This window comes from Camarhynchus parvulus, chromosome 18, assembly GCF_901933205.1.
Source record: "Camarhynchus parvulus chromosome 18, STF_HiC, whole genome shotgun sequence".
In the NCBI taxonomy this organism is placed as follows: Eukaryota; Metazoa; Chordata; class Aves; order Passeriformes; family Thraupidae; genus Camarhynchus; species Camarhynchus parvulus.
Window position 1 is genome coordinate 9,691,546 of NC_044588.1, and position 27,646 is coordinate 9,719,191.

Consider the following 27,646-nt stretch of genomic DNA (forward strand, 5'->3'; position numbering starts at 1 on the left):
GAGCAAATAACTCCTGCAGTAAATCAGAATGAGTAAACACACCAGTGTTGTGGGAACTCGAGTTACATTCTTAATTTGTTCTATCTGTTGTTTGTTGTGATGTGAGAATTTGACAGCAGTTAGAAACAGAGATTTATTTTCCATGTGTGGGCTGATGCCAGATTTTGTGCTGAACTTTTTTCTTCTTTTCTCTGGAGCTGGAAGGTTTATTTTGTGTTTGAAGGTTTCTTTAGCTGCAGTTGAGAGATTCATGCTCGTGGCATGGTGGGGTGTGCACCTTGAAGTGGGCAGCAGGAAATTGCTGAGTGCTCTTCTGTGACAGGTTAACTCTTCTTATGATCTCTTTGTATTAACTTTCATTGTAATAATTTTTTAGGAAGCAAGATTAAAATATGCTGGTTACTGTTAAAATCATGTCTGACAATACTCATTCCAAACATCCAATCCTTTAACTGCAGTTACTTCAGAATTCCCTCAGAATTTTATATGGTTTTAAAATCAAATTTGGAGAAAAGTTTTAGAGAAAGATTATCATGCCTTGAGTCAATGTACTTGGAAAACACTGATAAGCTTTGACATACAATTGTTTCATCAGATCCAGCAAAGTGATAGAGACCTTTCTGCTAAAGTCATGCTTGAAGAATTCAGCTTGAGCACTTCAGCTCATTGTGATTTGTGATGGCTGTAGGTAAGGCATGCGTGTGCCAAAGCAGTTCTGAAATATATTAACAAAGTTTAATTTCAAAAGTCTGAAATAAGATTTAGCTTGATCTCCTGGAGGCATTGCAAACAGGCTGAGCTTTGACAAACAAAGCACATGTGAAAAGTGCTTTTATGGAAATGATTTGCTGAACTTCACCTCTTTGGGCTCATATTCTGCAATTCCATTAGCACTATATCTTTGCTGGCAAAACATTACTGTGTTTTTGCTTTTAGTTGGAAAGTTACACAATTAAAACCAGAAACTTTAAAAATGGATTTATTCTGGATCTCCCAGAGCAGGGTTTTTAATATGTAATAGTTAAAACACTAAAAGCTTTAAAGTAGAAATTGGGTAATATTCATTCATTGTGTTTGCACACTTCCTATGTATATAATTCCACACTTTATGTAGAAAATACACTTTAAAAAAGTTCTCCATAATACCTGGATGATGTGCTTCATAGTGTCATGGCTGTTGATCTCAAATGAAGAGAGCAGCATGGAGATGTTCCTTTGGAAACACAGGAACTGGCTCTTCATGCTGCTTCAGTGGAAGGTGACTGTGTATGACAAACACACAATTCCATCCTGCAAGAAACTCCTGAGAGCTTCAATCCTTACACTCCTCTGCTGGCCACGATGTGCAGAGCAGTCCACTGTACATCGCCGTCCACACATTTCTGTAATGTGGCTGTGCAAAAGTTCTCCTAATACTGGGATCAAAACATGGGAAAAATTACCAGAATTTGGCAAATTCTGGTTAATTGAAAATTTTGAAAAATTACCAGAAATTTGAAAAATTACCAGAATCAAGAATTTGGCTTGATTACATTTTTTTCCACTAGTCCCACTCAATTGGTGCTGTTCAGGTGTAAGAGGTGATTATGTTTCTGTCTTCTCATGTTGTTTCTCAGGGTTTTGTTCAGCATTTGGTGGTGCTTGCTGTGTGCTCTGTGGCCCTGAAATCAGACAGTGTTCCCAAAGGTCACTGGTGCCAGGTGTAGGTTCAGACAAAAGGAAGTTAAAACATCACACAAGGCCATAAATGTAGCAGATAACACAGAGAATGGATCTAACCCACGGTTCTGTCTCCTGGGTGAGGAACATTTTCTGAACTGCAGTGACAGGAAAGTTGTGGGAAGTGAGTCTCTGGCTACTTTAGAGTTTTGTCTCCCATCAAAATTTTCAAAAACTTCTTAAAATGCTTTGAATACAAGAAAATGGCAATCTCTGTGTAGCCCATATATGGGCATTAAGAATGAAAAATTATGGTAAAAACTCATCAGTAAACTAATCTTTGGAACAAATTTTTCTGTATTGTGAATGTTATCTGACATCAGGCAGCAGAGCATGAAAAATAAATCTGCTGCTTCAAATCTCTCTGACAGTGATTAGAATTTTGCATAGAGAGAAAGAAAAATAGAAATCTGTGGAAGGATAAATAACTGAGGTGCTTTTGTAGTTCTGCTGTCCTCACTTTTCAAAGAGTGGGGCTGTGCAAAAGCTTCATGGCTCAGAGGTGGCTGCTTTTGCTTCAGGAGCTGCAGCTCTTCTCCAGCTTCACTGTGGATGGCTGTGCTGCAGGGACAGCCAGGGACAGAACTGCCCTCCTGAGGTGTCTGTGAGGAAGGAAAGGTCAGGAAAGAGCCTGGCAAGGTGGTCAAATGTGCAGGTGGCAGTTGCTGACAAAGTATGTGGAGAGACCAAATAGCCGGACCTGTCCTGATGGTGGAGAAGTTGTAGGTACAACACAACTAAAGTCAAAGTGACCTGGGATAGGAAGGAGTTTAGTCCTTGGGAAGAGGAGAAAGTCCCAGGTGCACACTCAGGTCATGTAAAAATTACAGGAAAGCTGAATTTTTACGGTTCAAGAATTAAATATAATGCTACTAGAAAGAAATAAAGACATTTGTAGCAGTTTGGAGGGGGAAAAGCCCCAAAGAGCAAAAAGCCGAGTCTTTCATAAGTGAGTCAGTAGTAAGAGCAAGGACAGTGGGACAGAGGGAGCCACTGATGGGTGGCATCAGGAATACTTTAAATACCTTTCCCCATCATCTGTAATCTTAGAACTAAAGCTACAGTGAGTTAGAGACTTCAGGAAATAGAGTTTCCAGTTGTCTGGAAATAATGACATGTCATCATGTGCATCATTCATCATGGAGCAGACCAAACAGAGGAGGGATTGGAGCAATGTGGTCACTTTAAGAGCATGAAAACTACAAAAGAGAAAAGAGCCAACCAATGTTAAGAGGTGAGAAAGTTAGAACCGAGGAAGTGTAAATCAGTCAGAGTAACTGTTAGAATGATCCTAGGGGAAAAAAACCCCAAAACAGCCATTTCTGTGCATGTTGAACTTTTCAGGAGAGAAATGCAGAGTCACTGGGGATCGTGGAGAGCAGGTTATACCAAAGGGGATGGTTAAACAACAGCCTTCAATACATTTTTGGTTGAGACCAACTGGAGAAGAGTGCTAGGCAACAGAAAGGCAAAATTACAGTATGGAATAGTGGTGACACAACTGTGTAATTGGGTAAGAAATAAAGAAATATAAAAGTTGCTTTATTTTGGCCAGAGCAGTTCTGTACCCAAGTACAGATGTGTGGGTCTCACAGTGCAAAAACGAGTCTGGTCACAGGATAACCTTGATTAATGTGTTAAAAAGAGAACAGACCCTGAGGGATAGAGACATCCCTGTTCCTGAGGGATGTGTGGGTAAGGCCTCTGAACTTTCCAGCTGGGGGTAGAAAGAACCACTTGGAAGAAGCAGAGGAATGCAACAGGAATGGGTAAAAATCTTGGAGAAAAGTCTTGCAAAGAAGGAAGGAACCAGAGCTCCTGAGTGAAAGGGAGATTTGAATTATAAATGCTGAGATACCTGAATGGCTGCTGCAGGGAAGGAAATTATACTTTCTATGTGCCTGTGATGGATCAGATAAGAAATTATGGGCTAAAATTTCAACAAGGAAGATTGAGGGGGGACATTAGGAAAATCCTGCTGTTATGAAAGCAATCTTGAGAAGTGAGATAGAGCACTTGGGAATGTGCAGGTTCCATTGCTGGAGGCTTCCTTGCTGCGTTGGGATAACGTCACCTTGTGTGTATCAGGAATCGTTCCTTTGACCAGGTGAGCAGGCTGCATCACCTCTCAAATCCCCATTTTTAGTCTTCAGATATTAATAATTACAGATTTTAAATTTATGAGACACATTTCCCATCAAAGTTGGCCCAAGATAGGAAGGGAACAGATGAGCTCTGCCAGCACAGTTAGTTGGAAGCTGCACTTTATTTTGCTCCCAAGCTTTTTATTGGGCTGTGACTCATTTCTTGGGGTTCTTCTTTGCCTTTCTGTGTACCCTGACTGGCAAAAACAGTCCCCTTCAATAGATGCCCTATATAAGCACTTGCCTTCATAAATTGAAGTTGATTATAGGAAGTTTGTGTTATTTATAGGAAAAATACAAGGAGCCCAGTTTTGACGAGTCATTTTAACTAATGGAAATTTCCATCATGTATAGTTAATTTTAAAGGAATGTAATATACCACAACAATAGTCCCACTTAAACTGTGCTTGCAAAATTGACTCTCACCCAGTTCCTGGGTGCATTTGAAATCATTTTCTGAGTAGAAACAAAACCAAACAGATTTGATTTCCATTTATCTGTTGTTCCTGAGATGAGGTTGAACCCGACCAGTATTCAGAGACTATTGCAGAGAAACAGAGAATAAATGTCTTCAGGAGGAAACCAACTATTTTCAGGAGTCCTTGAGTGGAGCAGTTCTTTAGCCAAGAATAGCAGCAGTGATTGTGCCTCAGTGGTGAAGTGGCAGCGACCCTGAGAGTGTGGCCAAAGCTTTAAAGAGCCATGGTGAGATCCAGGACAGAGGGGCAACACTGCTCTGATGAGAACTGAAACAGCACAGCTGAAACGTGCCCCATTTACCACATCATTAATATGTATTTGGGGCAGGTAGGAGGGGAAATAATCATAAAGGAGCGTATTGGGCATGCTGGAAGCTTGTGTGAATTAGCCATCGAGATTTGCACTGATAAAGGCCCTCTATGTGCAATTCTGCATTTATGATGATCTTTAGGCCCTAAAAATGTAAAGCTGACCCCATTGTGAGTGTTCCTGTGCCTTGGAGGGAGCCGAGGCTGCCAGCCCAGGGTGTTCCAAGATGGTTGGTCCCGCTGTGCAGCAGCGCCCGCCCCTCTCCCTCTGCCTCTCCTCTCCTGCCGCATTGTTCGGGCAGCTCTTCCCTGCCTCTATAAACAACTGCGCCGCTGATTAATGCGCTCGCATTTGCCACTTAGAGCTGGTTTAGATAGAGGCAGGGAAGTCATTAAGGGCTTGGCAGCAGTCCAGGGTACATCTGGGACTTGGGAGCTGCCGCTGGGGCAGGGAGGAGGGCGGCGGGTGGGAGCTGGGGCAGGGGAGAGGACGCTTGGCACAGGCAGGAGCCAGGGCAGGAAGGAGAGCGATGAGGCAGGAGCTGGTACTGGAGCAGGAAGGAGGGTGATGGGCAGGAGATGGGGCTGGGAGAGGTAGGGGGCTGGGAAAGGGAAGAAGGCACTGGGCAGGAGGCACAGATGGGGCTGGGAAAAGGAGGAGGATACTGGGCAGGAGATGGGGCTGGGAGAGGGAGGAAGGCACTGGGCAAGAGGCAGGAGATGGGGCTGGGAAAAGGAGGAGGATACTGGGCAGGAGATGGGGCTGGGAGAGAGGGGAGGACACCAGGCAGGAGATGGGGCTGGGAGAGAGGGGAGGACACCAGGCAGGAGATGGGGCTGGGAAAGGGAGGAGGACACTGGGCAGGAGATGGGGCTGGGATAGAGAGGAGAACACCGGGCAAGAGGCACAGATGGGGCTGGGAGAGGGAGGAAGGCAGTGGATAGGAGGGAGAAGGACACTGAGCAGGAGGCAGGAGATGGGGCTGGGAAAGGGAGAGAGGCACTGGGCAGGAGGCAGGAGCTCTGGGGCAGGAGGAAGGAGGAGCATGCCGGGCAGGAGGAAGGAAGAGGGCACTGGGCAGGAGCTGGGGCAGGAGGAAGGAGGAGGACTCCGAGCAGGGGCAGGAGGAAGGACTCCGAGCAGGGGCAGGCGTTCGGCAGCGCCCGCGTCTTCTCTTGGCTGACTTTCAAAAGCAGCAGAAAAGCAGCTACGAGTGCTAATTGTAGCCGGGTCCCGAAGTGAAAATGTTTTGTGACAGTTGAAAGAAATAAAGAGGAAGGAAGATCGGTTTAGTGTCAGCTGCAATTAGATAATCAAAGCTTAAAAATCCTGCTCTGTTGATACCTTCACCTAGAGCCGGGGAGCGGAGCTGGGGAAGGGGGAGGAGGGCTGTGCGTGGAAAGGGCATTTCCATAGCCAGTGCAGCCGAGGCCCGGCCGAGCTCGCAGGTTGTCTGGGCGCGCGCTCGCACAGAGAGATTTTCTTGGCAGCTCTACAGGATGAGGCTTACACTGTACACAGCCGACATATTGAAGCCGGGAGCCCTGGAGAACGTAGAGGCAGGAGTAGAAACAGCTCTGCACACAATGTAGCGTCTCCTAGGATGGTTGGGCGGCTCCTTTCTTCAGGTATTTTATTACCCATCAGCCCTTTTTAGAGCCAAAAAAAGAGAGAAAGTAACCCTAACCCTGAGAAAATAGCATCTGCTTCTGTTAAATCAATTTATTACATAACATTTCAGCGAGAGAGCAGCAGCACAGCGTCCTGAGCTTTTGGCTGCGTTTCAGGTTTGATAAAATGGCGTCTTCGCAGCGAGCTGCTTGTAAAGATATGTTGCACTGAGCAGAAAAATGCAATGATTTGGTGTTTTCTACTGCTGCTTTTGTGTCGGAGAGGTAGCCTTTAGTGGAATCTCTAGTAATAATGAAAAATCTTGTTTATTTTTTTGCTTGTTTTCTTAATGCATTTGAAAGCTTTCAGCATCAGAGGGAAGGAACTACGTTTGAATGTCGTAGTGCAGAAAATGAAAAGGGGATAACAGGCTTTCCCCCGTGTGGGCTTAGCTATGGTTTAGTTTTAAAATAAATAAAGCTGCTTTATTCAATGCTTCCATCTCTTTTCTGCCTTTCCACATTATGTGTGCTGTGCAAGATTTCAGCTTCCTCAATCCATGAGACTTGTGAGAGAGCTTTTTAGGGGTTTCAGATAGATGCCAGTTTTCAAATCTGTCTCTATCCCTAGAGCTGGATGCAGCAGGTAACCTGAAATGTTAGCACCACAATGCCCAAAATTTCTGCTTTATTATATTTTGTGCTTCAGAACAGATGCTTATGTCATGTTTTCTTTATGAGATTAGGCTACATTTGATTTAGCACTTAAAATGTTCCTAGCAATTCCTATTTAATTCAGATTTGGAAAAACTCATTTATAGTATTTTAAAGATCTGCTCATGTTGAATTGAAGACTATATTTTGAGGGGGGGAGAGAAAGTAATTTGCCCTTTTTTTCCCTCCTATTCTGATTGAGGATCACTAACCTTTATGTGCCAAGGAAAATCCCCAGTGGGACTGTCAGTGGCCCTTGGGATTTTTCTGTGTTCTGCATGTCAGAGCAGGGAGCACCGTCTGTCATCTGTCCTTTGGGCAGCACAGGGCGAGCCAGGGGCTCTGGTTGTTGTTACGTGACAGACGTGGGCTGAGAAATAAAATAAGTAATAAGAGAGGAGTCACTGTTAGCTCTGATTTAAAATGGGGTGAGCACAATTTATTAATAATGTTCCATTAAAAGTTCATCCCAGGCTTTGCCATTTCGTACCCTGTCTGTACTTTGGTTCCAAAGTCAGCTGAATGTTGTGTTATAGTTGGGGCGACAGGGTTTTACTGCACAGCATTTGAACTAATTATTGCAGTGGAAGCTATGAACATACAGTTACTTTTAACTCCCCTGAATAAAAAAAAATTAAGTATGATTGTAGTTGAGATTTTCAGAAGAGGAGGGAAGTTTGGGGTCAGTTGCTTGTGCAGGCAGAGTATTTTCTTTTCTGAGAAATGCATGCAGCAGCTTCTTCCATTTCACTCTACTCATATTTTGCATTTGTAATCTATGTAAACATTAAACTGATTTTGTAACTAATTATTCATTACCCAACACAGCCAAAAATGTTTTCTGTTTTTAATAAGTACTGAATTGAAGCTGGTCAAGTATGTTTGCTACAGTACATAATAACACCAGCAATCTCCTCCCACCCCATTAAGGATATTATTTAAAAAAACAGCAATCCAAAACAAAACAACTCCCTCATGCTATTATTTATACTGCTCAGAGCTGTGCATTTTCCAGGTCATGTGTATGGTTGCAGTTGGACAGAAGTTCTATGCTTGTTAAAAACAAATTTAAGCCATTATCCTCCAATTAATATTTCCTTCCTGATGGCTGAAGAAATGTTGTTGTTCAGGGGAATGATATTTCATAAAAGATGCATAATTAAGATATTGAAACACAAAGTATTAATTTAAAAATAATTCTCACTTTGTGGTGTCCCAGCACTCGGATTTGCTAACACGGAATACCTGTGGTTCCTGTTCCTTGTGCCTTGTTTACAGTCTTTGCTCAGCTCACAGAGGAGGGATAGAAATGCTTCTGGTGGACTCAGTGCTTTTATTTCACATCTTTGCATAAATAAAGAGGAACCCATTCTTAAGAATTTTTATAGTGGGTTTCCCATTTCAATCTTAACAACTTTGAAAAGAAAAGAAAATACTGTGAATTTCTGTGAAGAGTTAGTTTCCTAGAAAGTTGGAGGAAATCTGCATTTTCAAAAAAAAAGCCCCAAACAAACAGAAAAGTTCTCTAGATTTAATAATATAAAATATTTCGCATTCATTATTTTTCCCAAATGTTTAAGGTCGTTACAGATTCAGTAAGACTGTGCTACTCATTATTTATTTCATAGCAGCAAGCCCCTTTTAGTTAAAATGGAAAAATACCTTTTTGTTATTTGCTTCTAGAGACAAGAATATCAAACTTATATTACTCTATTCAAGATCTGTATTCAAACTCTTGGTTTGTCTGACAGCTAAGCCCCAGTTTTTGCAGGTTTCTGTTCATGCTGTGATTTTTTTTTCCATTTTCTTCATGCGTCCTTTTTCTTGCAAGCTTTATGACAGCAGCCTTGGTGTTACAACCGATTGTTCCGGTGGGTGTTGGACACTCTGAGGTTATTGCAAAGTTTTTTCTGTGATTTTTGAGCTGTGACTTGTGGGAGGTGCCAGCAGGACCCGCTGCCTGCGGAGCAGGGAGGGCACGGCACAGGATCCCTGATTTCACACCCCTCCACAGAATTCCTGTCATCCCTACCACAGTCACCACTGCCAGATTAGCCTGTGGGTATTGCTGGGGGAATCATCTGAGCCTTGGGGAGAACAACTGTGGGACAGGAAAGGGAGCACCTGGGTTTGCAAAGCCTTGGGAAGCCCAGGGGTTGGAGCTGCACATTCCTGGCGGGATCCTGCCAAGCTGTGCTTGGCCAACCAAGCCCAGGCACTTGGCCATTTTCTGCTCTTAATATGGACATCTGTTGGGTTTTATAGTTCTTCTCCATCATAATTTTCTTTTCTTCTTGGTTTCTCTTACTGTTCCTGAAGATCTGGTCTCGTATTTAACAAATTGTTTTGTTCCCTCCTCTCAGCAATCATTCTAAGCTATTTTTTCATCTTCAATCCCACCCCTTCCCTTTATTTTGTCTCCTAAGTGCTCTCAAATTTGAGCACTGCTTTAACCACCATCTTTGGGGGAGAGGAGAAAGGAATTGATGAAACAAGCAGCTCCCTTTCATCTCATCTCATCAGCCATGGTGCTGTTCCTGTGAGCGTGGAGATGTCCTGGGTGCTCCCCTGATCCCCCTTTCCCCAGCCTGCCCTGCAGGGCTCTGCTGGGGCAGCACCTGCACACAGAGCTGAGCTTTCAGCTTTGAGGAGACCTTTCATTGGAACAATGGATTTCCAGCCACTTTCAAATCCTTCTGTCGAGGCTCAAACGCAGCCCTGAGTCGCACCACCCACAGGGTTGAATAAAATCTCCTATAACCTCTCTTATCTGATTCCTTGGTTGCCTCAACTTCTTATCTTCTGGCCTGGCCTGCTGCTGCTTTTTTCCCTTTGTTCATTCCTGCTCTGCTAAGCATGTTCCTCGGCTCATTTCTCTGACCCTGCTGACCCTTTTTAAGTCCTTGCACAGCCTGCCTTCCTCTTCCATGTCTTATCTGGGATTCAGGTCTCTGTTTAACACCTGTGTAGCAAATCTTAGATCATCAGGTAAATGTTCAACGTGTTGTAGCAGTGGCTGTATCCATCCAGGAATAACAGGATCCTTTCTTCCTTTCCAGCCATTGCATGTAGAGGAAGGAATCCAGGTAAATCCAAGTGGTTCTGTTCACATTCTTTCAGATTTGTCATGTGCTTGTCAATTATTATAAGAGAAATTCTTCCCTGTGAGGTTGGTAAGGCACAGGGTGCCCAGAGAAGCTGTGGCTGCCCCTGGATCCCTGGAAGTGTCCAAGGCCAGATTGGACAGGGCTTGGAGCCCCCTGGGACAGTGGGAGGTGTCCCTGCCCATGGCAGGGAGTGGAATGAGATGATTTTTAAGGTCCCTTCAAACCCAAGCAGTTCTATTTTCTGTGATTATTTAGGTCTTTTCCTAGTATCATGAGAAGATAGGTGATGAACTAAGACTGTTTTTCCTTTCCTTTCTCTAAAATCCTTTCTTCTGCTTCAGTTAATTTAAATGTAAAAAAACCAGCAATCTGGGTTGGTTTAGCACGTTAGTTCTTCATCTTGCAAAATCTTCATAAGGCAACCAAGCAACCACCTTAAAAAGCTACAGGTAAAATGTGTGAACAAGACTTCGTCGGAGAGAGAGAGCGAGCTTTTTCTCATCTTGGGAGTAAATTTTGCAGTATCAGAACGCCCCTAATTAGAGGAGCTAATCACACCAACATATTTGTGATTTAAATTAATTCATATTAGGTATTCATTGTTAACAACTTGTTTGGGAGATTTGTTGCATCCATCTTCCTCACAAAAATATTCATTTTATTCACAAAAAGAGTAGAAGCCATGTTGCAGCAGATTCAAAGCAAGTAAAAATAATTGACATCCAAAATTTGTTACTCTGATATGTGCAAGCAGTTAAGAGGAGCTCTTCTGCAGATTGTCTCCTTGGATCAGACTGAAATACTTGTTAGCAAATTCCTGTCAAAAGAAACTGAGAGAAATAATCTTGTACAGAGCAATTGGGATGGAAAGGAAATGCAAAACCTTGACCAAAGCTTGAGTTCTTAACATGAGACGTGTTGTGCCTTCCAGTTTATCGTCACACCCTGGTGAGCAAACAGCTGCTCAAGAGCTCTTGGTTAATTTTTTGGGGTAGTGTCTGTGTTTGAGGATGTGACAGTGCTGAAAAGGCACAGCATCACTTTTCATTGGCTTGGGGACACAGGGGATCATGTGTACAAATCCCAAATGATTTATAAACCACAAGTAAAGCCTGTGAGAGGTAAGTTTCCTGACAAAACTGTCAGTTATTTGAAGATGTCCAAGTTCTCTGCTAAAATGTACATTGGTGGTGTTTATAACTGGCACCTAACAGTAAAGGTTGCTGTCTGGATTTGTTTCTTTGTTTCTAGGAAGGGTTGCAAACCTAAATACAGTGCGAATTCTGTGTGTTGTGATATGGGTGTGTATGTAATATCTCAGGGCAGGATGACATTTTACATTTTTTTATTGGATGCACTTTCATTGTGTTTCTCTGAAGAATGAGAATTGAGTCAAAATAAATGGTAAGAATCTGCTAGGTACTCTTCTGTGGTTTTTTCCAAATTTGCTTTTTAGACTTTTGACATAAATTAGTATATTTGCTCTTCTTATTTATTGCCTGCTTATTATTTTTACTGGTACACTGGGGGCTACAAAACACTTCTCTGTTCTAAAATGAATTTGTTCAGTTATTTTAATTGAGAGTTTTGTCAGATTAAAAAAAACCCAAAGAAGTTAATAAAAGCATCGTGCTCCATCCATTGTAGTGAGGAAAATTGCTGTATTATGTTAGAGAATGTACTCTAAATTTTAGCAGAATGTAGTGTTGTAACTAGTGATGTAAAACAGTGCTTTTAATAGAGGGCTTTTGCAGTGCTTGAACAGTGGACTCATTTTTAACCTTGGATCCTTTCAGATCTCAGCCACAGTGGATTGGGAGACCATTATGAGAATTCCCACTGGGGACAGCAGCCCGCTTTCAGGAGTGAAGGCAACTGCAGCTGGGATAAAGTGATAATAGACAGGACTGACAAGGAAGCGTGGCCTTCCATTACCGGAGCTGAGACTGAGTCTGCCTCAGAATGTACTACAGACACTGACTCTGCCTCCAACTGTGGCTCAGAGAACAGTAGCATGGCTACAGGGAGTGCCCAAGGCAACTTCACTGGACATACAAAGAAAACTAATGGCAATAATGGCGCCAACGGAGCACTCGTCCAAAGCACTTCTAACCAGAGTGCCCTTGGAGCTGGTGGAGCCAACGGCAACGGCAGCTCGGCCAGGGTGTGGGGGGTGGCTGCGGGCTCCAGCTCTGGCCTAGCTCACTGCTCTGCCAGTGGTGGGGATGGAAAGATGGACAACATGATGGGAGACGGTAGAAGTCAGAACTGCTGGGGTGCTTCCAACTCGAATGCTGGCATTAATCTTAACCTTAACCCTAATGCCAATCCAGCTGCCTGGCCTGTACTTGGACATGAAGGAACTGTGGGAGCAGGCAACCCTTCCAGTATTTGCAGTCCAGTCAGTGCCATAGGTCAGAACATGGGCAACCAGAATGGGAACCCAACAGGCACCTTAGGTGCTTGGGGAAACTTGCTGCCGCAAGAGAGCACAGAACCACAAACGTCCACTTCTCAGAATGTGTCTTTCAGCGTACAACCTCAGAACCTTAACACTGATGGACCAAATAACACTAACCCCATGAACTCTTCACCAAACCCTATCAATGCAATGCAGACAAACGGACTGCCGAACTGGGGGATGGCCGTGGGCATGGGGGCCATCATCCCGCCCCACCTGCAAGGCCTTCCTGGTGCTAACGGGACTGCGGTTTCTCAAGTCAGCGGGGGCAGTGGTGAAGGAATGGGCAGTTCAGTATGGGGGATGTCCCCGGGTAATCCTGCCACAGGAAACAGCAATTCTGGGTTCAGTCAGGGGAATGGAGACACTGTGAACTCAGCATTAAGTGCTAAACAAAACGGATCCAGCAGCGCTGTGCAGAAGGAAGGAAACGGAGCGAACGCGTGGGACTCGGGGCCTCCCTCTGGTCCTGGGGTCCTGGCTTGGGGCAGGGGCGGTGGCGGGGTTGGCAGTGTGCATTCTGGAGCCTGGGGCCACCCCAACCGCAGCGCCAGCAACGGCGTCAACGGCGAGTGGGGCAAGCCCCCAAACCAGCATTCCAATAGCGACATCAATGGGAAAGGATCAACAGGGTGGGATAGCTCGAGTGTTACCAGTCCCAATCCTGCCATGCAGCAGGGCAATGAACAAATGAACTCTTGGGCCAAAGCTGCGGCATCTGGCACCACGGCTAGTGAAGGAAGCAACGACAGCGGTGGGAGTCAAAATGAAGGCAGTACTGGGAGGGAGGGGGCTGGAGAGGGCAGGAGGAGAGACAAAGGGATGATAGACCAAGGGCAAGTTCAGTTGCCAAGAAATGACCTTGACCCCAGGGTCCTGTCCAATACGGGGTGGGGACAGACCCCTGTGAAGCAAAACACTGCCTGGGAATTTGAAGAGTCCCCAAGGTCTGAACGGAAGAATGACAATGGAACTGAGGCCTGGGGTTGTGCAGCTACTCAATCTTCAAACTCAGGGGGGAAGAACGATGGGTCCATCATGAACAGTACAAATACCTCTTCAGTATCTGGGTGGGTCAACTCTCCACCGGCAGCTGTTCCAACAAATACAGGTTGGGGAGACAATAACAACAAAGCACCAAATGGCCCAGGGGGGTGGGGAGAGTCAGCAAGCTCTACTACTGTTAATAATGCTGCTGCTGCCAAAAGCGGCCACACTTGGAGTGGGACCGCAAATCAGGAGGACAAATCACCTACCTGGGGTGAACCTCAGAAACCCAAATCTCAAAACTGGGGAGATGGACAGAAATCAAATCCAAGCTGGACTTCAGGAGGTGGAGACTGGACAGATTCATCATCTGCTCCTGGACACTTGGGTGATGGGAAGAAGAATGGATCTGGATGGGATTCTGACAATAGATCGGGGTCTGGCTGGAATGATTCCACAAAGTCTGGGACCAGTGGGTGGGGGAATGGCACAAACAGCAAGGCTAATACAGGTACAAGTTGGGGGGAATCTTTAAAGCCAGGCCCCCAACAAAATTGGGCTAATAAACCCCAGGACAACAATGTGAGTAACTGGGGAGGAGCTGCTTCTGTAAAACAGACGGGGTCAGGGTGGGTTGGTGGGCCAGTGCCAGCCAAACAAAAAGAGAACTGTGAGGCAACTGGCTGGGAAGAGCCATCTCCACCGTCCATTCGCCGCAAGATGGAAATCGATGATGGTACCTCAGCTTGGGGCGACCCAAATTACAACAACAACAAGACTGTAAACATGTGGGATAGAAATAATCCTATAATTCAGAGCAGTACCACAACCAACACCACCACCACTAGCACCATTATCAACACCAACATGGTTGAACCTCAGCCATCGCACCAGTCAAGTGCCCAGCCGAACCGGTCCCCGCTGCTTGGCCCAGGTATGGCAACAGTTTTGTGAAATATTTCATAAAATAGATTTAAGAGGTGCTTTTTATACCAGTACCAGTTGCTGAATGCTGTCTGTCCTGTTGGTGTGTTGGGTAGAAATCCTGTGTTTATGTCCAGAATATATTTATTCCTTTACTCTGAAGCTGTCTTGTCTTGAGGACAGAACCCATGGAATCTGACACAAATTTCCATAATCTGAAATGAATGTAAGAAAGGCTTGAAACAATATTTGGTCAATACCGTGGTAGGTTTTAGATTGTGGATCCATGTTCATTGTAACACCTCTTCCACAGTTATTTAACACCTTTTAATTCAGCCATTTGAGAGGCTTGGGAATTTTGGCAAACCTTTCTTGTTATTTGTCTGCTGTCCCCACTGCGCAGGCTCGGCGTGTTTAGACAGTCTGCATCTGTTTCTTTTCTGCAAAACATCGAATTTAGGCTGCTGCTGTTTCTCTGTCCAGCTTGTTGTCTTTTATGAAGAAGTGGTTCTCTTCTCAGGGGTCAGGCACAGGCAGCATCCTGGATTTTGTGTGGTTCTCAAAAAGCAGGACTGATTCTAGGTGTTAATATTCAGGGTGGCTGAAGTTAGGTTATTCTAACTTCAGTTGTGTTTCAAAGACAAGGTTTTAGGCATTTAGGAATTTTTCTAATCAAAGGCAAGGTCTGTTGTAGACCAGCAGCAAGGACTAAAAATGCATAAAAAATGGGAAAATGCTTAAAAGAGAGGTATTTAAATGAAGGTTACACTAGCAGCCTGTATCTATATCATGACCGCAGACCTCTCCAAAAAAATGTAATCATGCACTACTCTTTCAAATTCTCCATCTGAGTTTTGTTTCCAGGTTTTTGTTTCATCGTGGTCATGGCTAAGTACTGACTTTTTAACCACTTTTCTTCTCCAAGTGGGATTTGTTCTCTATTCCCATCCTTTTTCTCTTTGATGTTTTGGAATGTTTCACATTTGCTTTAATGTCTGTATAAAAATAGTCTTAGGTTCCCCACTCTGGTCAAATATGTTAACAGTAGAGGGTACCTATTTTAATGAAATAACGTGCTCCAGAAGCAGAAATCTTTAAATGGCTTTGTTCTTGGTCAGCCCAACATATGTGACTACCTTATTTAATCAATATTTAAAACTTTACCCATGAAACAAGAATTCAGATTCCTGAATTGTAATGGAAGTATCAGGAAAGTGGATTTTTGGTTGGGTTTAGGTGAGGTTTTGTTTTTCATTAAGGTGATTTTTTGAGGATTACTTTGATGCTTGTGAAACTGTTCATACACAGCAATGCATTGTTAACGTTATTCAAATAATTACCACCTTATAGAGGAAAACTTAACGGTCGTGAGCCCTTCAGATTTTGAAAATGGAATTTAAAAGCTGGTGTTAATCTGCAGTGATTCCTTTGGAGCATGAACAGCAGCAAAGGGTTTCTTTGAAGCAATTTGTTTACATATTCAGAAAGCTGCCTATGAACACGTAACCAGCCTGCTCAAGCTGCCCCCCAACCAGGTTCAAGTGAGTGTTGGGCTTCTTGAAAAATGTGAGCTAGAAAGATTCTAAGATCTTTTAAGATAAGCAAATCTTTGATCTTCTCCTTTATTTTTTTTTAATTTTCTGAGATAAGCAAAGCCAGCTCTCAGAATATATTTAAGTCAGCATGCAAGAAAAGGACAAAATGAGTAATAGTGAAGACAATTAAAAATATGGTTCTGTTGTTAAAATTTAGATCAAGTTGTAGCAGGCATAAATTAAACCTTATACTTGGTATAGTTCAACAATTCTGGGTACAGTGTATATAAAGGTGTATTACCAACTCTTGGTATGGTACAAGTATAAAAGTCAAACATGGAAATATTTGGAAGGATTTTTGTCTGAATGGAAGCATAGAGCAGTCCCTGTGTCTTGAGCTCTGCTGTGTTTGCTTGTGGCTGTGCCAGAGAGGGACCTGTGCTTATCTCCCATACAAAGCAGCAGTGTTATTCCAAGGGATGGATCCCAGGGACTCCCCTTCAGGCAGGAGCCCCCTTTTCCCAGGGCAGGCAGCACAGGGCAGCTGCACAGCAGCATCCTCCTGCTCTGGGGGAAATGTACACAGACCTGAAACATCCACAAATCACCCAAAACATGGCAAGCAAGTAGTGAGTGTCTTGCCTCCCACGCAGACAGGGCCCTGCGCTTTGGATTTGTGCTGCTTAACTCTTTTTCCTGCTCCAATCCCCTCTCCACTTGGCTGTGCGTTTGCAGCCTCTGCAGAGAATCCTGTCAGCAGGAGACTTCTGCAATCCACAAGCAAAGTTCATCCAGCAGCAGTTCTTTTCCATGGAAAGCATGATTGTGTTATTAGAGCCCGTGCTACAGTGCATGCTCATCTAAAATCCTGCAACTCTTGAACTCTGTAGTTACCATGGGCATTTTGTCACATGCATGGGTCATGACAAGCTCTGCCAGTCACTTTCAGGGAATATAATGAATAAGGAATCATGGATTCCATTCCTGTATAAGTAGGGAGGAGTTGGCAGATGGAAATTGTCACAGTCACACGTCCTGCAGGCAAAGAAGTGGATTTTAATTCTGCTGCACAGCCCTAGTTAGGAGTTCACAAAGGATTAACAGTTCCTTTTGGGATTGGAGTGTATCCTTTATTAGTTTGGAAATAGAGGCCAAGTTACAGTCTTGTTATTCAAGTTGTCACCCATCCCCAGAAGTTCTCCAGATCCTTTGAAGGCAGAACTTAAAAACCATTGATGGGAAGCAGATGTTGGTAAACACTTGGTGAAAATGAAGAATGCTCTAAGGAGTTTCATTTTCCATTGGAAAAGAAGAGGAAAAAAAGAGGGGGGAAGAAATAGATAATGTGATAGATACAGTCCTTAGTGGTTATAGGAGCTTATTCTTAACGTACTGGTGAATTACTTAGAAAGAGGGGCAGAAAGCTGGTGGGTTAGATTGGGGTTTAATCAAAATTACTTGTGCATAATTCTTCCTAGTATTTCTAACTCATGCAGCTTTGATATGAGGGGAATAAGAAATGAGAAATGGTTTTGCAAACAGAAATGATTTAAAGAGATTTTTGGTTCCCAGACAGCATCAGATCCTCCCTCCAAGTGCTGAGGAGTGGGCTTGATGCTTTCCTGCTCATTACATAGGAGAGCCTGGCAGGGTTCCAGCATCCTCCAGCTGAGGAAAGAAACAGCAGAAGATAACACAGGTTTCCCTGTGGGGATTGTAGGTCACAAATTAAGGTCTTTGTGGTTACTAGAGAGTGAGGAGCTTAAGTTTTAAAAACCTGAACTGGGTCTAAGTTCTGAAAGCTCCAAACATCTCCTTTTATAATCCTGTGCCACTAAGTGGCAGCTCACATGGCAGTGTTTTTCTTACTTTGAACTTCCATCAGAATGGATTTGAAAGCAGCTCAGCTTTGGGCTCCTTTAGGGTGCTCATGTGAAAACCTAAAACCCTCTGGTGGGTGCTCAGCCCATGAATAGCCAGGTTTTGGGGGGCAGCCAAGTGATGCTGAGAGAGCTGCCCTCGATTTTCACACAAGGGTGATGTCACTGCTGAAACCCAAATTAGAGCTTTCTGAATGCTCAGTGAGGAGCTGGAATCCCTTCTGGAAAATGAGAATTTGAAAGATTAAAGCTTGTAGATGGCTCTTAAATGTATATATATAAAACCCAGAATAATTAGTGTGTAATTAGTAAACAACCTCTTTTCTGCCTAATATTTTCTTTTATATCTATATAAGGTTCTAATATTTTGGTTTGCCTGTATTGTGCTCATGTGCTCTGGTATTTATCACGGACCAACAACTTGAAAGAAAACAATTTCTGCCATCCAAATAGCTATAGGGTTATTTTGAGGGAAAACAACTGCATCCTGCCACAGCTTAGTTAACATTTCACTTTCCCTTGAGGATTTCCTGTTGGCTGTGGCCCAATGTTAATTATGTTTTTATTTCTAGAAAACAAAGCTCTGCCAATGTGTCCATGTTTATTACTTACTGGGATCTTTTCATTTCTTGCAATTCTAACAATGTTTAAAAACTTCAGTACTAAAACCTCACTTTCTTGCCAAAGAAGCATTTAAATGGAGCGTGTTCTGTTGTGAAACAATATTTGTGCCGATCTGGGTGGGTTTTAAGGAGCTTTTTACCAGGACAGCCTAAATCTGTATCATTTCCATCAGAAAATGGGAAGTTTTCTCCAAGCAGAACTTTTGAAAATGTTTGGGAGGTTCAGGTTTTGAGACTGCTCAAAGATCTTGATTTGCCTTCCCAACAGCCATGGGGAGTTTTTCATCATTCATTCAAAAATGTAATTTTGTTCACCTTTAAACTTTCTAAACCAGAATCATTTGGAGTCAGAGGAAGATAGCACAGAGACAGTAGCACTGGGACAGCAGTATTTACTCAGAGGGGAAACAGGTTTGCAATTGAGAAGTGCTCCAGAATTTACAGACAGGGTAATTCTTGCAGTGCACAGGTTATTTTTCCAGCAGCCTTCAGATTTTATTTACTAATTTCCTGCACTTAATTTTATCTGTTAAGATAGTTTGGAGAACTTTTTGTAGATTTCTTTTGTTTGCTTTTATGCACTTGTACTATTTTCTGTTAGTAAAGGCTGGCTCTCCCATTATTTGTAATCCCATATTATTTCCTGCTCAGTGCATTTAAAAGCACTTAAAATAATTTGGACATGACACATCTGTGGCCTTTAGTTGAAGTTGTTGAATTTCTAAGGCCAACAGAGGAACTGGGGTTTTTTTGAGGTTTTTACTCTATAGCATGGCACACTTTGGCTTTTTAATGTATAAATTGTGTTTTAAGGATGATTTCCTAAATTGAATTAGGTAGAGTTTCCAGTAGAGGTTGCATGAAGTCAGGGGGATGTTAATACTCTGCACTGTCCCTGTTTGCAGTCTGGGTGGTGTTGTGGAGATGTTTTGTTTTGTGTTTCATTTGCCTGCAGTTAATCTTTTTCAGCTGCCAATATGATTTAATACTCACAGTTGTCTGCCAGTTGCCTCCTGAGTAGTGAGGCAGAAACTCAAATAAAGCCTCCTTTAAATAAAGCTGGTTTGAAAATACAAGCAGAAACCTTGAAATAAGCATTTCAGGTACAACACCAAGGCAGCTGTCATGTTAAGTACAGGTTCATTTAGGTACATCTGTGGATCTGCCAGTTTATCTTCTTTACACACCTTAAAATAACCAGAAATGTGAGGTACATTGATCGAGCCTAAACCATGGCATTTTTGTTTCAAATGGAAATAACTTGAATGAAACTGTGACATTTTGAGTTGTTTCAGGAGCTCTCTTTAAATTCAGTGCCTCTTGCTGGTAGAGAAGGAGTTTTCTGAAGCTGCGACACACCAGTGGAGAATTTGGCACCCACTGTGCCATCTGCACTTGCATCAGTGTCTGAGAGCTGCTGTAAGGAATAGAGCCTAAAATAAATATATAGTGCAGGAACATGGGAGCAATGCACAGCTCTGGGCCCATTTATTTGATTGTTTTCTCTGCCAGGCAGTGTTTGAGTTGTTATTGGCAATGGATGCTGCTGCAGTTTCTGGTAAGGGGAATTCTGTGGAATTCAGTGAGTTCTACAAGGACTTGTTGCTCAGTGAACCATTATGTTTGGTTATTTCAGTGTATTTCAAGGAACTGTTAGACACTCCCCTGCCATTGCCTACCTATTCTGGGTGTCAATTTGTGGAGAAAATGTTGTTCCTGCTTTTTGAAACCTTTCCAGAGTATTGTTACAGATGCCATTGTGGAGCAAAAAAAGGAAATAATGCTGTGGCAAAGCAGCATCTGGTCATTCACTTAGAAAATACTCATCTTAATAACATTCATCTCCAATAAAAAGGGAACAAGTTCCTAATTTAGCAGCCTAATTACCAGTGGAATTTTTAAGCAGACTGAATTCTACAATATTTGTGAAGATCTCAGCTGTCATGTAATGGGATGTAGTTTTATTTACAATTGTAGAAAAATAGGTTAGTGTCAGGTATCTGTAAGAATTTTGTTTTCTTGCTTGTTGTGCCTCTCTTTGTGCTTGTTTACAAAGTACCTTGAACTCCACCTGTGATCCAAGTCCTCTCTCCAGAAAATCTCTGGTAACAATGGCTGTAAATTCAGTTTACCCCTTTGCTGTGTTGGTCAGGTTGCTCTGTAGGCTCAGGAGCCCTGTGGCTGTTGCTGCCATGTTCAGCTGCAGGGCTAAAATCCTGTCAGATGGATTTAAGAGTATTACATTCAAGGCCAGCCAGACTAAAGCTGTTTCTTCGGAGTAGCTTACGTCTTCAGTGAGTTCATGTAATGCTTTGGAGGAAAACAATGGCTTCTACCTGCCATTCCCTGTGGTTTGATTATGGATTCTCATTGCAGTCTTGATTAATTTCCCTTAAAATAATATTTATTATAATGTAGAGGGTCAGTGATGAGGGATAGGTAGGTAACCATGAGCTATAATAAAAGCTTTAAGGAATACATTCAGCACAGATAATCTTCACTCAAAGTGGGAACAGTCAAACGGCATCTTATTGCCAGGGCATGAGAAAAGAGATTTTATAATTTGTAAACAGTGAAAAGGAATTAAAATTGGTTAAGATCTTTCTGTGGAGCAAGGCCCAGGTCAGACTGGGGTCTTGGTCTCTGGAATTCTGGCCCTGGGCAGGTGGGAGCAGCTGCTCCTTGGAACCAGTGTGGTGCTCACTTGGCAGCCTGGTTGCTCCTGGCTGTGGAGAAAAACCCTCTTTCTGTGTTGACACCTTGGCATTAGTATTGAATTAAGAAAAAACTCTTAAAACCAAATTTAAGGGATTTTTTTTAAACACACTTAACTACAATCACTGTATGTACTTACTGGTTCATGCTCTTTCCAGAGAAACTCATGAGCAAAATTCCAACTTTTTTTTAATTATTTGATGAAAAAACCTTTCCTCTCATCACTGTTCTCCTTGCCTTGCTCCAGCAGGCTGGGGAGAGATGCCTGCTGTCCACACCAAGAGTGAAGCTTCCTGGGGAGAGCCTTCCTCCCCTTCTGCTGCAGTTGATAATGGCACTTCAGCCTGGGGGAAGCCCCCCAGCAGTGGGACCGGGTGGGGAGAGAATCCTGCCGAGCCTGCAGGGACCTATGGAAGAACAAATGCTCCAGCTGCTGCCCCAGCACTGTGCAAACCAGGTACACACAGGGCTGCCACTGTCCTGGCAGGGGAGGGGGTTTGTTTCTGCCACTTCTGCTCTTCTCTGCATTTCAGTCACAGGCAGCCTTGGTGATTTCATTCTCAAAACTGTGTTAGCTGTCACAAGGCCATGTTAATCCAAATACCCAGTTAATTCAAAAGTATGAATATGGTGCATCCATCTGGAAATTTAAAGGAGAGTAGTTTTGTGTGTTTGGAAAGCAGCATGGCAGAGGTGCAGGAAACTGTGAAACTGCAGAAGAACATGACTAGGACTTAAAGCCTTGGTGTCTAAAAAAAACCTGTATTGGGATGAGAAGCAGTGGAGAACAGTCAAGATAGAATTGATTCTGGTAGGAAAAGCAACACTTGAGAACCACTAATGATAACAACCTCATGTTGTGTTAAATTGAGTGAGTGGGTGTTTTCTTCAGCCATTAAAACTGTTGCCAGGTTCAGGAACATCCTGAACAACTTCCTGCTTCGTGATTCCTAACTCGTGGTATTTAATAAATCTCCTCCATCTCTGAATGTCCTGAGGGCCACTGTGATTGCTTTAGACTCTCCTCTTGGCTGTGCAGATTGCTTAGAGATTCACTCCTGCAAAATACCATAGTGAGACGTAGTTAGAATTCCCAGAAAACATAAAAGAGTGAGTGAGAGCTCTTAAGATGAGTAATCCCAGCTTTAAACAGAGTAAACAGAATAAAACAGACTGAGGTGATACAACCTCATCACTGAATGTGAAGCGTTTCCTGCAGCCCACAAACTCCTTTCAGATTCTCCTTTCTTCAAGATGGGAATGAGTGTCTGAGCATTAATGACTTAGAAATCTAGTTTGTTCATGAAGAATGTGGTAGGTAAAATGGTGAGATTCATTGAAAGCAAAATAGCACTTAACAAATGTGTGCTCCTGCTTTGGTTCCTTGTTGCTGGGAGAGTGGAGTGGCCATGACCACAGTTCTTACTGGTTCTGGGAAAAGCAGGACTTGGAAGTTGCTGGATGTTTTCTTCTCTGAGTATTTAGAGAACTTACCTTTTTTTTGCTAGGTTCAAAGAAGACATTCTTATAATTCTAATGCCAATTAAGCTATTTGATGAACCTCTTTATCTCTTGAAAATGCTCATTAGCACACTGGATGTGGCACAAAAGACTACTTCTGTGAAATTTGCAGGAACCCGAATAATATTTTTCTTCTCCCACTTTTCCTCCAGCTTCAAAATCTATGCAAGAAGGCTGGGGCAGTGGTGGGGATGATGTGAATCTCAGTACTAGTCAGTGGGAAGATGAAGAAGGAGATATGTGGAATAATACTGCTTCACAAGAGAGCAGCTCCTCCTGTAATTCCTGGGGGAATGCCCCGAAGAAAGGACTTCAAAAGGTAAGACAAAAATAAAGACACTCTCTAGCAAGAGTGGAATTAGTGTAACGTTTGTAGAATAAGTTGTCACAAATTTGCTGGTGCATTACACCTGATATTAAACCTCTGACACCTGAACACAAGCACAGCTTGCCACTACAGTGGTTCAAGTACAGCCTACCTTGTTTCCAGGGGAAAATGGGTGATCTTTGAATTTAGGCATGTCAGATGCTTCGGGAGTTTTGTTGTTGTTGCTTTTGTTTTCTCTAAGTTTTATAAACTTCCATGTATTCTAAAGAATGATAATGTATTAACAGAAAGAGAAGAAGGTGTTAAGGGGGCTTTCAGACACTTCCCATGGTGGTGGAAAAGCAAACATTGTGATGGAGCTGTTTAACACAAAAAGCTGATTTCTATTTGTGAGGACGGTGTGTGTGTGTGTGAGAACAAAGTGAACTTGTGTTAATGCTGCACTCAACCGAGAATGTAGACAATTGTGTGAGGAAATTTTCCATTGCACAGTCTTTATTTCAGGACAAGGCCAGGCTGTAACTTAAAGGAATTGGGAATGCATTTAGCCACTTTGTTTGTTAATCCATTAGCCAACAGTTAGGCCGGTGATTTGATCAAGTATGGTTGTTTCTTGTACTGTCCGCAGCCCAAAACAAATCCGCGCTTGTCCCTTGGTACTTTCTGGAGAACTGAAAAGAAGAGACTTCTTAAGGATATTGTGATAGAAAAGCTGCACAAAGATCTTTTAAAGGTGTTTATCTAGACGCTCTTGTTTGTTTTTAAGAAAATACACTGAGTAACATTCTTAACTTCAAGGTTGCAAACTTGTTTTTGGGAATGTTTTTCAGGAAGTGTTGTACTATTTCAGCTTTATTTCGTTATATTTTTCTGCCAAGGATTAAAATGAAATATGTAAATTCAAAGGTGGCTTTAATTCAGTGGCCAGCAAATCAAATACTAAATAGTACTCTGAACACCTATTCAGCTGAGATAAATTTTTACACTTTTGGGGGAAGAGAATCGTAGTCGCGTTGCTCGGAGGGTTCTTCAATACTTTCTGAATTAATGTACTAATACATCTTTCAGTAGCATGTGCTATTAATAAAAACCACTTACCATTTCTTTTATGTACATCTCACTACAATGAACGTGGCAAGCAGCCCATTAATGGAATCTCCCATTTATTTACTAAGGGCATGAAGACATCTAGCAAGCAGGATGAGGCCTGGATCATGAACCGTCTGATAAAACAGCTCACAGACATGGGCTTCCCTGTGAGTAGTGCTCAGCCAGCACACTGTGCCTTAGCTTTTAGTTTGTACTTCTGACTGTGGCTGTTTCAGACTGTAGCTACACCAAGATCTTCACTCTCCAGGCCAGGAAGTAGCTCTGACCTGCATTTAAACACATACTGTGATTTCAGAAATCTGCTCTAAACCTATTCAATGCTCTGAGATGAACGGGGATAAGATTTTGAAGTTCATAGTTTTATAACAACAGGTATTACTTTGAAGTGCAGTAATAATCCCTTCCCATTCCTCTTTTTTCATTAAACAGGTGAAATGAGAGTATAGCTGGGTTGTTTCTTAGAGAAAGTCATATCATTGTGATATTTGAGTTGTTCGTGGAAAACAGGAAGATGTTTAAACAGAACAATGTGTTTCACCTTGTAGAGCCAGTACTTCCTTGACAAACTGAAATACCTGAATTGGGAGAATTGTTGAAAGCAGGAAGAAAACACACACAGACATTATTTAGGCTGCTGAGTAAACATTAAGCCCAGTATTTAAGAGTTGTGCCTGTTTTCTCAGGTTACTTTGAAATCACATAAATGTGATTGCTTTTCCTCTTAACATAATTCCTGTTTTTGACAGAGAGAGCCAGCGGAAGAGGCCTTGAAGAGCAACAGTATGAATCTTGATCAGGCCATGAGTAAGTATCTGTGTAAGTAACTTTCTTGTCTTTAAAGCAACACAGGAACTCTGCATGATTATAAGCATTTGATTATACTCAGATTAATTGGAAAATATTTCTTTTCTTGCCTGCTTTTGTAAGCAAGATGAATTTCTCTGAACTGCTGGTGGCAACTTTACTCTCTCTGCCTCACCTTTGCCAATCTATTTCCCTTTTCTGTGCAGGTGCTCTGCTGGAAAAGAAGGTGGAAATGGACAAGCGTGGAATGGGAGTGACCGACTATAATGGAATGGTCACCAAACCCCTTGGCTGCCGCCCACCACCAATCTCCAAAGAGTCTTCCATGGACCGCCCCACCTTCCTTGACAAGGTGAGCTCAGCAGCAGGAACGTGGTGCACAAGTCAGAGTGTGCACACTGTAAAAATGATGATGATTTTCACTGTCTGCTCAGAAAGCGTAGAAAGAAGTGTGATGGATGTGGTTTTGTTATTTTTCTTGTATTTGTTCAGTTTTGTGGGGAATTCAGTTCTCGTGGAAAGGAGAAATTATTTGATTCTCAGATAGAAAGAAAGAATGGTCATCCCCAGTTTTACACTTGAAAACTTGCTAAGGAATCAGTAACACAGTGGAACTAGAAATGGGGGGAAAAAAAGAGCAAAAATACTAACCACAGCTATCTGTGAGAGTGCAGTCAGTGACCCTTGCCCAAATTCACAATCAGGCAGGACCAAGGCCAAAATCTTCCAAGAAGTAGGCTCTTAATTTCTCTTCTTTTAGTTTTGAGCTTCTTAAAAATTTCAGTGGAAGTTCAGTACCTAAATATGAAGGAGGGGTTCAAAATCTTCCAAGAATTAGGCTCTTAATTTCTCTTCTTTTAGTCTTGAGCTTCTTAGAAATTTCAGTGAAATTTCAGTGCTTAAATACAAAGGAGGAGTTCAGGTATTTGTGCTACATCTCTACATCTCATAAATAGCTTCTCCAATGAGCTTCCCTTTCTGTGACCACATATGACAAATTTTCCAGCACTGTTTAATGACTGAGGAAAAAGGCTCCAGTAGTTTGTGATGTCCAGGATTCAAAGTGACTAAAGAAGAGAATATATGAAAAAGGGACCCAAATCTTCAGTAGGAAATGAGATTTACAGCCTTGACAGAAAATCCTGGAGGAACTTACCAAATCACCTAAGAATCCCCTTGAAAATTATTGACAAGTAAGAAGAATCTCAGATGTTATTCTGTATTTCACAGGTTATATAAAGGTTCATACAGATAGATGGGTAGTGGAGGATTCTGACCACAGAAATCAGTGCTTTTGACAAACTGTGCTGAAACCAATTCATCTCACATGAGCTGTGTACAGGGTGTGAGGCAGTAATGAAATCCACTCATATAAAGCTCATTCTTTGCCATGGCAGACTTTAATGAATGTGTTAATTGAAGGCCACAAAAGATGCATGCATGCCAGTTAGCCTTTCCTTTTCTTGGATAACAATACCTTCAGCAGTGGAATTCTTGCCAGACAGAGAGGTGCATTATGTGCAGCATGATGCATAATTCTGGAAACATATGTTAAACACAACTATTGAGAAGGGAGTACTAAAATCATTAATATTCATACAGTAAGTAAAATCTATCAGTCTAGGCATAATCTGTCACAGTGACTTGGCTCTAACAAAGGAAATAATCCCACACTGTATTTGTTAGCTATCACAGTGTTGAGCAACTTGCTAAGTGAATTAAATAAATATAGTTTCTGCTCTAAGAACACAGACTTTTTATTCCTCCAAAGAAATTCTTTCCAGATTTACAGCTCATGCTAGTTAAGCAATTCCTCCAAAACCTTTTTGCCCTTTGAGGTACTGTTTCAGGGTATGAGTCTGGAGCTGTCTTGTTTCTCTTTAGGTCATCCTTTTGGTAAGGAACAAGCTCTCCACACAGCTGGACAGAGCACTCCAGCCAGCATTCCTTGTTTTACTTACTGCTTTATCAACTCATCATCCTTTTGTTGAGTCTTCAATAAGTTCTGCAAGGTTCCGCTCCACGAATTTGTAATTTAGGGTGGTGTGCTCATTGTTACCACTCTCAGCTCACCTGCATTGAGACACCAGCATTTTTCTCTAAACAGCTAAAGCCAGCACTTCATATTTTTTTAACTTTGTATATTTGAGGAGGGAAAATTTCCAACCCTGACATTTGCCTGTGGACCCAGTGAACTCCCTGTTCTCTCTGCATCAGGAGTGGTCTGTGCAATTCAACATCACCTTTGAGTGTTTGCTTTCTCTGCTTGCTGCAGGTGCTCTTTATTCCATGTCACACCGAGTCAATCTTCAGCACTCAGTGCTTTGTTAATTTATTATTCCTCAGGATGTTATCTTGACCTGTAGCACCATAAAAGGACAAGGGAGAATATCCAGTGGCCTTGAGAGAATAAAGATGCAGCCCTGATACGTGATCTCAACCACATTATGTCACACTTGGTGGCAGGCATGCTGTGCTTAGGTGTCAGGTTTGCCTGAAGATGTTACCTGGTGCCTTCTGGAGCCATCAGATTTGTAAGAAAAACATGTCAGATTTTCCTGGAAACATCCTTAAAATACCAGAAATAAGCCTAGAGAAGGGATGTTTTTTTCCAAATATAGAGTTTGGTTTGGGACTCTGAAATTCTCACCTTGCAAATGAAGTGTCCTTTTCCC

General features: G+C 42.6%; 1 protein-coding gene across 10 annotated transcripts in view; it reads left to right on the forward strand.

The window, feature by feature from the left end:
- TNRC6C (trinucleotide repeat containing adaptor 6C) overlaps nucleotides 1-27,646 on the forward strand; it is a 105,102-nt gene that overhangs the window by 52,202 nt on the left and 25,254 nt on the right. For 2 of the 10 annotated variants that reach the window (XM_030962217.1, XM_030962222.1), the window contains exons 5-11: nucleotides 11,880-14,465; nucleotides 21,456-21,665; nucleotides 22,882-23,048; nucleotides 23,686-23,790; nucleotides 24,233-24,313; nucleotides 24,914-24,983; nucleotides 25,178-25,323. In XM_030962217.1, the coding sequence (XP_030818077.1) occupies nucleotides 11,880-14,465; nucleotides 21,456-21,665; nucleotides 22,882-23,048; nucleotides 23,686-23,790; nucleotides 24,233-24,313; nucleotides 24,914-24,983; nucleotides 25,178-25,323 (3,365 nt within the window). Of the gene's footprint in view, nucleotides 1-5,845; nucleotides 6,281-11,879; nucleotides 14,466-21,455; nucleotides 21,666-22,881; nucleotides 23,049-23,685; nucleotides 23,791-24,232; nucleotides 24,314-24,913; nucleotides 24,984-25,177; nucleotides 25,324-27,646 lie in introns of those variants that run through there. The other 8 variants (XM_030962223.1, XM_030962220.1, XM_030962225.1 and 5 more) reach the window with 6 other exon arrangements.